Source organism: Diceros bicornis, chromosome 8 (assembly GCF_020826845.1).
Source record: "Diceros bicornis minor isolate mBicDic1 chromosome 8, mDicBic1.mat.cur, whole genome shotgun sequence".
Lineage (NCBI taxonomy): Eukaryota > Metazoa > Chordata > Mammalia > Perissodactyla > Rhinocerotidae > Diceros > Diceros bicornis.
The window spans coordinates 82,416,611-82,427,666 of NC_080747.1; the positions used below are offsets into that span (position 1 = coordinate 82,416,611).

Sequence of the window (11,056 nt, forward strand, 5' to 3'; positions counted from 1 at the left end):
GTAATACACAGTAACAATCCTTTAATTTAAAAAAGGTTTTATACCTTGCAATACGCTGTACTATCATCCGACATTCAGATAAATTGTGAGGAGCAGATACTATTGACACCTGAGTGTCCTGAATGCTGGGGAGTGTGCGGGCCTGGGGACACACAGCTGGCCAGAAGAAGCTGCAAGTCCCATCCAATGACCCTACTCCCTAACTTAAGGCTCTTTCACTGCACAAAGAAACAATGTTCCTCTGTTCCTTTCCAGTTCAGAAAAGAGAGAAATGGCTTCTTTCTTTCATATAAGCATAGAAAGGGTTTCTCTCCTCCCCATCTCCTTTCTTGGTTCAGTATGATCTTACTAAGGAGTGAAAGTCCTAGAAGCATTTATGATGTCAACCCTAATCTGAAGAGAACAGGAGAACGAGGGGGCAAATTAGCCCCCACAGTGCTGACACCTTTATGCTCGTATCTGAAGGTCGCCCCGGTCTTACACGTTTGACCTGAAGGGTCCTGGTTCACACAAGCCAAGCTCACTTTTCCTATCAAGTTCCATGGACTGTATTTACAGCAAGGATTCCTGCCTGTGAATTTGGGTTAACTCTTGTGTCAGGAATCTACTTTATCTGATTTCCTTTACAGGGGGCAAGTGGGAACTGACTCTTTTCTCCCTGGAGAGAATGCAGACATGAAAATGAGCTCCGTCTGAACAGACTGGATCAAACACAGCAGCCTGTCCCAGGAGCCACTGCAGCTCCAGAATCCCCCTCTCGTAGAGGTAACACCCTATGTGTGTGTGTATGTGTGTGTAGGATACCTCAAAGACTTGAAAAAGTATTCTGATCGTCTGAAAACAGAAAAACCAGACCTTAAAAATATAGGCTTTTTGTATAAGAAACCAAGAGGGAGATGTGGTGGAAGGCGACAAGCCTTTCTGCAGATTTTAGAAAACTTCCTAACAAGAAAACGTCAGTCTTTGACTCTCATTACTTCTGAGGAGCAGCCAGATAAGAGCGTTCCCAATGATCTCTCAGGCCGTTCCTGCTGGCTGTCTGTCACTGGGCTGCCAGGAACAAGAGTGAAGTTCACTCCGTGAAATCTGGACTGGGTTTTTGTTTCTTTCTGCTGCCAACCTTCACTAAAGGCTAACCAGACAGATCCAGGGTTCATTCCCCTCCTACTCAAGGTGGGAAAAATACTCAGGCAATTTGAAAAGGTCAAAGGGGAAAGGCCAGCCACAAAGGGTAAGGAGTGGGGAGAGGAGGAAGCTTGGCAAGAAAATTAGCTCCTTAATAATTTGGTGGGGTTGTGTTCTATTCTTCCAAAGTGCCCACTTCTAGACATCCTCCTCTGCTGTAAATCTGCCACTTCAAACACAAAGAAATAAGATTAGTCTTAATCTTTTAAACCTGATTATCAACGTAACATTCACTCACCAGCAGCTGCTCCACTCTGCTTTCTGGTGACTGCTCATCATCGATGCTCCACCACAAAGCTCATGGTGGTGCCGTCAAAGGAAGGGGGGGCAATGATCCGTGGCCCCAGGGGCTGTGAAGTGATGCTGATGACAGGCTTGCCATGCAGCTGGGCGAAGCCCTTGGCCCCCACCAGCTGGGATGTGGCTGCTGGGGCTGAGGAGGAAGAGGAGGCAGGAGCCTGACCAGAGGCCATGAAGTATGGGGCCTCGGTGAAGGTCGCAGCTGCCTCTTTGCCAGGATGCTCTGCCGCCATGGGGGAGAGCTCGCTGCCTCCTGGAGTGTGAGCAATTGGCGTGGGCTGCAGGGTGGTGGTGGGCAGCACTGTGGGCAGAAACCCAGGGTAGATCATGTAGGTGGGGCCATAGGCCCCGGGACTCAGGGCCAAGGGAGGCACAGGGAGGGACATGGGAGCCACAGCCTGCTGCTGGGTGGTCATGGGCACGTCCACATACTGCCCTGTCTCGGGGTCAAAGAGTCTCCGGGTCATGGGCTGTACTGGTGTGTCCACCAGATAGTACTGGCCAGTCGTCACATCCAGGAGCATCTTACGCTGGGTCTGCTGAGGCTGTGGCTGCTGGAAGGGGTCTGTGGGGACCGGAGCTGGGCCTGCAGGTGTCGGGGCAGGCATGCCAGGTGGGGAGAAACAGAGGACCTGGGGCTGGGCCCCCTGCAGGGTGAAGGGCAGCAGCTGCTGGTGGTAGATGGTGGGAGGGGGGCGCTCGGGGCTCTGTGGCCCTGTGGGGGCAGCTACTGTCTCCCGGGTGTTGTCCAGTTTGGTACGCCAAGCTGGCCGGCTGGTTCCACTGACCTGAGAGCCTTTGGGGCTACTGGGGACCTGACTGCGGGCACTCAGAGGGGGCAAGCTGCAGAGAGTGGCCGCGGAGGAGACTGGGAGCCCCTCCCTCCCAGCCCCAGGCCTGCCCGGAAGCTCCCCAGCTGCAGAGCTTCCTTTAAGCGGGATGGTCAGGTAATTCTCACAGTCACTGTTGCTCTTTTCCAAATTGCTGCCATTTTTGCTGTTGGTCACCTCATCGAGAGGTGCCCGGGTGGCCGGAGAGATCTTGAGGGACCGGAGTCCCTGCGATTTGATGCCCTTTGCGGTTGAAGGACTCTCTGGAGAAGGTCCTTGGGGGAACTTGCCAGCGACACCCCCAGTTTTCTGGGTGCTGCTGGCACTCACGGTGAGCACGTTCCGGTTGCTGGGGAGTGGTGGGAGGGGCTGCAGGGGTTGGGTCCTCTCCACATCCTTGTGCACTGGGGGAATATAGAGGGATCGGGGCCTCTCCCTGGCCAGGTTCTCGAAGGCCGCTGCCCGGGCAGACACGCTCTCAGCGCTCGGGTTGGAGTTTCTCCGCTGCAGACGCTCTACGGGACCCCCTCGCAGGACCACTCCGCCTCTGTTTCCTGTGCCCCGCTCTTCCACCTCACCCAGACGTCTGGCCAGCTTGTTGGGGTCCCCTTCGGCCCCCTCGGCCCCTTCCCTCTCCTCGCTGGCGATGAGCGACAGGACGTGGCTGTCGGTCATCATGGGCAGGGGGTCACTTTTACGCTTCCACTCGTTCCTGTTGAAGCTGTACAGCTCCTCCATGGACCTCACGGCGGCGGTCAGCTTCTCCAGGGCATTCCGGGACGGCTTCGGGCCTTTCCCCTCCTCCTTGGCCTCCTCCTCCTTGGCCTTCTCTGGGGTCTTCTGGGCAGATGCCTTGGAGACGATCTTGAGCACAGGCAGGTAGGAGCCCTGCTCAGGCTTATTGGGGGCAATGGTGGCCACAGGCAGCCTGCCAGACGCCCTGTGAACCAAGACTGTCCCTTCAGGGGAGGAGGAATCCAAGCGCCTGCTGCTTCCGCCTCTGCCCGCGTTCTCCCTCGGCTCTCGGTCTGCACTGTCTCCTCTCTGGTTCACCACAGCCTGGCACGTAATCACCATGGGGGACAGGGATCCGGGTCCGCCAGCTGCAGCAGCCAGCTGCCTGGGTTTGGGCCCAGTCAGCCCCTGCTCTGGGGTAACACTGCCCTTGTCACTACTGTCTCCTGACCCTTTGATTAGTTTCCTGACATCTCTCACTTGGTGGAGGGGGCCTTGGGCCTTGGACTTGTCTCTGACATCTCTCACCTGGAACTGGGGCACTTTTTCCAGGTTGTCCCCCCGGAAGAGTTTCTGCTGCGCTCTGCTGTTGTCCTCAATGGTCTTAAAGAGGTTCGAGGTGCTGCCACTGGCCAGTTTGGGAGTGAGCAGCTTGGCGATGTTGAAATCCGAGCTTGGCTGTTGCACGCTCCCCAGCCTGATCTTGATTTCGGGAGCCTTGGGCCTGGTCACAGCCGTGGAGGTGGCTTGGGCGGCAGGCTGCTTGGTGGCCTGCTTCCCCGGCTGCTTGTCCTTGGGTGTCTGCTGCATGTTGGGGACAAAGAGGCGGGACATGATGGTGGACTTGCCGGCAGAGAGCTCTCCGAGATCAGCCCTCCAGTCGCCCCCTTTGGGGAGTTTCAGCTTTCCGATGGGGGCTTTCTCTGCCCGCTTCTCGGCCTCTTTCTCCTTCCACGACCGGAACGCGCTGTTCTGACTGCGGAGGAAGATGCCCCTGACAGTCTCTGATGCGCTCTTTTTAATTTCACACACTGCAGTGTGTCCATCAGCAAAATTTCTGCCAGCGCCTGCATTGCTCTCCCGAGGCGCACTGGCTTTGAAAGTGGGGGATTTAGACCCAGCCGTGGACCCTTCCCCACCTGCATCAGACACGCTGACCACCGTGTGCTCAGAGCCGGCCTCCGAGTGGCGAGAACTCTGCCTCTGCAGGCCCCTCTCCCGCTGCTTCTCACCCCCGGGTGGGCTCTCCGTCTCCTTGGAGGTGCTGGAGAGGTGATGGTAGGAAGTGTCAATGACTTCTCCCCTCTCCATTTTGAACTCATGTTCCCGCTGCATCTTCTTGGAGATGACATTTTTGAGCAGACTGGAAGCAAACTTGGACTTCTTCTGGGGGCCGTCGGCGCGGGGGGCAGGCTTGCTGCTCTCAGATGTCTCGGAGCCATCGTCTGTGTATGCCGATCCAGGGCCCTTGCTGGAGCCTTTGGTGGCCCTGCAGGGCCCAGTGGCTGAGGTGGCTTTGCTCTCACTGCGTAAATTCAGAGGCTCGAGAAGGGTGACCACGCGAGAGCCCGTCTGGACCTGCTTCTGGAAACACAGCGGTGTCTCCACATGTTTGATTTCACCCTCGACTTTGCTGACGACGAACTCCAAGGCCTTGGTCTGGGACTTCTTGGACTGGATGTAGAGCTGGTCTGCGGTGGTCCGGGCCCCACCTCCCTTCCTCAGACCCGCGGCCACGGAGGCCGCGCTGCTCCTGAGGAGGCTCTGTTCCACCCTGGCTCCAACACCTCCACATTTTAGGTCCAGAAAGGTCGACCAACGCCCAAAGCCGACTTCGGAGAGCGTGGAGGACTCCCGGGAGCTGATGTTCAGAGCCTCAAAGTAGGGGTAAGCGAGGCTCCGGAAGGCCCGGGAGGTCAGGTTGCGCACCTCTTTGTCCGCATCGTCCAGTTCGCTCACGGCGCTGGAGGCCCCGCTGGAGTAGTCCACCAGCTCCTTGGCGCGGATGGCCCCGCACCGGGTTTGCAGGCGAGCAGGGACCGCGATGAATTTCTTTGCATGGTCCTGAGCCACGGCTGCAGCCGGGTCTTGCTTCAGTGAACTTGAATTGTGTTCAGCAGCTGCAGAGACGCGGAGGCTCATGTCGCCTTCATGCTTGGCAGCGTGAATAATGTTTTGCTTTGCACGCACGTTGCTAGGCTCATTTATAGCCCGGGAAGCCGGTTTGATTGATAGGAGGATCTGGCTTGCTGCACTCCCACAGCTGCTTGCCGCGGCTGCTGCCCCTGAAGCTGCCTCCGGGGGCTCGGGCAAGGGCTCCCGCGGGGTGGCAGTGCCAGACCCAGTGGGTGGGGGAGTGGGGTCACTGTCCGAGGGGCCGCTACCCACTTCCGTGCTGCTGGTGTTGCGACCGCTGCTGCCTGCGCCTGGGCGGGCGGGGTCACTGCTCGTGGGGCTGGGCGTCCGCGTGGCGTTGGTGCTGGGAGTGGTGCTGAGGTAGCAGCTGTTGTCGTCGTCCTCTTCGGTCACGGTGGTGACGTCCCCCGGGGTCTCATCGCTGCCACCAAAGGAAGCATAGTCCACAAACGAGTAGATGACGTTGTTGTCCTCGAAATCCAAGCGGGAGGCCAGTCCCACGTCGAAGTCCATGTCCTGCTCCACCTCACTCAGCTGGATCTCGTGGGTAGTGATGTAGTGAGCCTCCTCACTTTTGGGGGGGTCTCTGCTGCCCTGAGACCTGGCAATAATGTCCTTGCACTCGGCTCCATCTCCTCCCCCATCACCACCCCCTCCTCCTCTTGCTCCCCCTCCTCCTCCTACCATGGGCTGGCAGCTCACTGCGCGCTCACCACTGTCACTCTCAAAGCCTAAAGATGAGGACGAGGTGGCCAGAGCCCCTGTTGATGTGGTGTCATCATCCATCTTGGAAAGGCCACCTTCTTCGCCTTTGTCCACTGGGGAGGAGGAGAAGGAGAAGTGGCTACCCTGGTCAGTGTCGGGGAGCTGGGATCTGGGGAGTCCGGAGGAAGCAAGATTCTTCCGGGAGGTTGGAGCCTCGCACTCCTGACCGCTGGCTTCATCCTGCTCTCTCTCCTTGGGACTCCTAGAGGCCCTCTGATCCCTGGGGCGGCGCTCTGGAGTGAGACTCCCCGTGCGGCGACTGCTGCTCCAGACTCCAGCTGAAGCGCACATCTCCACATATTTCACTTCGCGCTGGGAGGAGGCTGGTGGCTTGGGCAGCGGCCGCAGCTGCTGCTTTAGCTCCTGGCTATCTTGAGCTCCACTCACCCTGTCCCCCACCTCCCGCAGTCTGGCCTGCAGTTTCAGCTCAGGAGTGGTGGCTTCCATTCTGAGCCCTCGCCTAGGTTTCAGCGATAGGAAGAGACAATGGTGAGCTCTGGGGCTGTCCTGGGTCCCTCCCTGTCCCTGGAGGGGCTGCAGAGTTGCCCGAAGCAGGGTCCCACGTGCCTGGACTGGCCCCAAGGCTGTAGGCACCCCTGCGGCTGCTGCCACCACCTCCCAGTTCTTCAGCCCCTGTGGCGGGGCCGGGGCAAGCCTGCAAGAGGTGAGAAGGCTCCTGGATGGGGTGGCAGAGGTGGTCTGTGGCTGGGGGGCTGCTGCTCTGGCCGAGACTGTGGCCAGCTTCCTGTAGCTGAGCTGTTCTGTCCAGTTGTTTGCCTGGCACCGTCGGCAGCTAGGAGTCTGAACGCCATCGGCCACGGAAGGAACAGCATCTGTAGGTGGATCCCGGGACTCCCAGAAATGAAAGGAAAGCATGTGCTGTTTCTTGTGAAGCCTTGTCCCTTTCCTGGATGGGGCGAGAGTGGGTCACGTCATTCCAGAAATATTTTTAGTGTCTATTCCCTGGTCATACTGAAACCACACTTGAGGGTAGAGAGAAGAGCCTTCAAGATGGAAAGAGAATGTTGGGGGTGGAGGAGGCGTGTGGATTCTAATTCAGATCACCCAAATGTTCTCTGTGATCTAGTATAGAGACGTCTAGCGAGTATGAAATTATTCTTTACTCACTGCCATCTTTCATTCCCAAGTCTGATTAAATTGTTTTTTCCCTTGTTCTTATATAAAATTCAAATTCTGCATTGCATTTCAAATCAATTAAGGACAATCCAGAAAGATTTCAAATCTCCCTTGGACATATGGTAAACTTTGTTTTCCTCAAAATCTGTGCAGTTTCTTTTGCTTTCATCTCAGATCAGATGAGTTGTGGTAATAAAACTTTTCATAAGAATAAAATCTTCCATCCCTCTTTCCCAAACTTATACTCTATGAAACATAATCTATTTCTTTCAAAATAGAAAGAATCCCTTCTAGAATCCTTACTGTGTTGACTCGAAGTATAAAAGGGCAATTTTCAAAGACTGAAAACATAATGCTTTAAATAAACTTTTAATTGTACTCACTAAAAAGGAGCACGAGGAGTCAAAATTGACACTACTTCAAGTCCCTGTGATATCTACTCAATCTCAAAAAAGTTCCCTAAGCTTCTAAAAGAATGGCAAGACAAGAAACCTGCGCTTAAATATAGCTTGAGCTGCAGCCTCGTGATTCGGTTACACTGGCTGAATTCCAGACCTGCAGGGCACCGAGTCAAAAGGCACGGAAGAACAACGAATACACTTACCCTCCACGAGTACAGTGCAGTTTGGAGGGCGGTTCAGAGAGGAAATGTGACCCGCTGGCATGCCCCATGGAAACGAAGCCCAAGTCCCAGTTCACTGGCTCTGAGGTACATCCATTTCAGACAATTCAGTAGTTGTGCAAGTGAACTTGCCAGGCAGCACACGATGGGGGTTCTGTGCTGGCATCCTCAGAGCAGAGCCCTCGGGGCTGTCAGTGCAGAACCACGACTCTTGGTTTTGGTGAGATCTGGCCCTCATCACCTGCCAGGCCCAGTTCCACCACTATACATAGTCTATGTGTCACTCATGCCGATTGAATAAAGCACTATTTTAAACATCCACATTTGTGGGGAACAAAAATAACACCATCCCCTTCCAACATGAATGCCACCCCCACACAGAAAAATGTTCCTTCCTCTGGATAAGCCTGGGGGGAAGTATGGAGTGGGAGCCCCTGACAACTGAAGCTTCTGCTTTCCCATACTGGAGATGTGGATGGCACAGCCCTGCCATTCTCCCCATAGCTCACTTCTGCCCACATCACTGCCGTTAAAAACACGATGACGTAGGAAAGACTGGAAACATCAGGTATCACAGTGTGGATGTAAAGCCAGAGCACTAGGTGAAGAGAGTAACAGAGACAAGGAAACAGAGAGAAACAGAGAGGGAGAGGAAGAGGATGGCAGAAAAGGCAGAGGGAGAGAGAGAATTTGCTATCAACATTTTGATTTTCGAGAATCACACTTAATGACACAAAGTCCTAGATTCTCAATGATAGTAAAAATTTTAAAATAATAATTACAACTAAGAGTTATATGGAACTTACTATGTGCGAGGCACTATTTGAAGGATTTATAAACGTGTGTATGTTAATTTCTTTAATCCTCATAACAACCTGATGAGTTAGGCACAATTATTGTAGTGATTTATAGATGGGAAAGCTGAGGCACAGAGATGTTAAGAAATAACGGAGCAGAATTAAAACCCAGGCAATCTGGCCCAGAGCCTGAACCTTAGCCATTCTGCTCAGAGCCTTGCTGACTTCCATGCTCCAATTCTCTCCGGGCACCCAGATGCTCAATTAGAAGAAAGCAAGACATCCACTAGGCAATTTCATCTGCATGATCACAAATAAACCAGATAACTGTTTCTTCGTTTTGTTTTTTTTTTCATATCATCACCCTGTGTACACATTGTGTACTCAGGGATCGAGGAACATGCCCCTATAAATAAAATGAAATGAAATGTAATTGGCTCTTTTGGGCAGGCAGAGTATTTTCAATGCCCTGTTTTAATTTTGCTTTGAGGCCTTGGACAGTAAACTATGAACACTGCCTCCAGCACCGTGGGCCATGCACTCTCCATAGCTGAATAGAAGGCAGAGTTTCTGCCCATCAAGGCAATTACAGTCTAAGGAGGAGTTTTTCCAGCACTTTCCATATGGCCCCGTCTGTCATGACAACTCCACAGATTTCAGCAGCTTCTCCCTGCAGTTGGCAAAGTACAACATTGGAAGGTCAGATGCCCTGGGTGTAGGTTAAAGCATAATTGCTGAATGCCTGAAGTTCTAGAAATCTACTTCCAATGTCTGGCTTCCTCCAGAGAGCACAGCCCTAGCCAAAGCTCCCCAAGAGACAAAGAGATAGGGTTATCCTAAAAGAGGTACTTACCTCCAAAATATCTGTGTGGCTTCTTTTCTCCTCTCTATCTAAATGAATGCCAGTGTAGGAAAAAATTTGTAGGGAAATCTTTTTCAAATAAAGTTAATTTCCAAAAAGTAGGGTTTAATTCAAACCATAAATTCTATTTAAAAATCAAACAAGCAGAGAATTTGGAGTAAGACAGACTCTACTAAAAGATTTTTTAAAAAAGAAACTCATAAATGAAAAAGAATGACCACTTTCAGGTAAAGTAAAACAATTAAGAACCCCAAACTGCCTGCCTTCCAGCATTTTCAGAGTTCGGAGTCAGTAAATATTACTATGAAATACTCCCAGCTCTGTTGGAATAATTTGCAGTCATGGGTCCCCGTAGAGCCTTTTATTCCTCAATATGACTACAATCATTTTTTTTACAGATGAACTCAGTGGTTGCCTCCCTGATCTCAGCTCTTGAGCAGTTAACAGTGACTAATGTCACCAGCATGAACCCACATTCAGCAGGCCCCCTTGCTAGAGCAGGCAAGGTATACTCGGCAGATCACCTTATAAGGGGACTCAAAGAGCACGCAGGGAGTGACTCAGGGTCGTTATTTCTATCTCTGCAGTGCAAGTTTCCTAGCATTCCCTGAAAGTCTTGTGAGATGTATCACAGTACGGAAAACTTTAACATGATTAGAGGAATTAAGAATGAAGGCCAGACTGTCCACCAACTGGTAAAAGGATATAGTTATAGTCCAGGTCTCTGACAGTGGCATAATATGATAGACAAATATATAATTCAAAAGGAAGAACAGTTTATGAGATCTAGACTACTAGACCAGAAATGGAGAGAGAAGTTTAAACTCTGACTCAAACTAGGAGTCAGACAAAGGATTCACCAAACACAGGCGTTCTCAGGATTCTCTGGGTGCCATAGAAGATTACTTTAAATTTTGTATAAGTCTTTCCATAAACACCTGCACACACATTTGCACACACTGATGCGAAGGAGGCTTTACTGCGGCTGCTGCTCAACTCCCAGAGTGTGGCCAGCTATTCCTCTTCCGGGCCCAGGCCAGGGTACATGAGAATTACATCTGAAGGAAAGGCACCATATTATTTTTATTTGCTGGGGGTGCCAAAAAGTGGCTATTTAGTTACTGAGGCATATGCTTTACCTACTTTAGCTCGTATGTTCCTCTCAAAATCACCATGACACAGCAATTATTATTCCCATTTTATGGATGAAAAATTGAGGTTGAGTGGAGCCATGTAGCCTGCATGACTTTTCACAACCAGTAAGTGCTGGAGCCCTGATTGCCCAGCTCTGAGGGACCCAAGTCCACGCTCAGTCGATGATGGAGCATTCAGTCCAGGAGGTGGAGGTCACAGGCTCATTCTCACTTCTGGCCAATTAGCTGTTCCACAGCCTCAATCAGCTGCCTGCACACGGGACCAGCTGGTCACCATGGAGTCCAAGGAAACCCAGTACAGGATTAGTGTAAAACTATCCCTGTGGATAGAAAATAGCATGTACCGTGAGGATGAATAAGTATCACTGTCTTCTTGTGCAAAGAAGAGCACGTTATTGTAGAGTTGTGCCATGCCCATTGCACTTGGGACCTTTAGCTATGCCCTTAAAACCTGGAAGGACAGGAAGGAACAGTTCACCACCAGAAATACAAGTTTAACTCACAGAGGGCAGGGATGGTGCAAAAGGTTCTTC

General features: G+C 52.3%; 1 protein-coding gene across 1 annotated transcript; it reads right to left on the minus strand.

The window, feature by feature from the left end:
* Positions 1-1,460: 1,460 nt before the first annotated feature.
* C8H4orf54 (chromosome 8 C4orf54 homolog) lies at positions 1,461-6,906 on the minus strand. The gene has a single exon (XM_058547563.1). The coding sequence runs from the start codon at positions 6,825-6,827 to the stop codon at positions 1,461-1,463; it is 5,367 nt and encodes a 1,788-aa protein (XP_058403546.1). The 5' UTR covers positions 6,828-6,906.
* Positions 6,907-11,056: the final 4,150 nt, after the last annotated feature.

Excerpts from the sequence above, each read along its gene's own strand:
- C8H4orf54 (XM_058547563.1), bottom strand. The coding sequence starts at position 6,827 with ATGCTTTCCTTTCATTTCTGGGAGTCCCGGGATCCACCTACAGATGCT.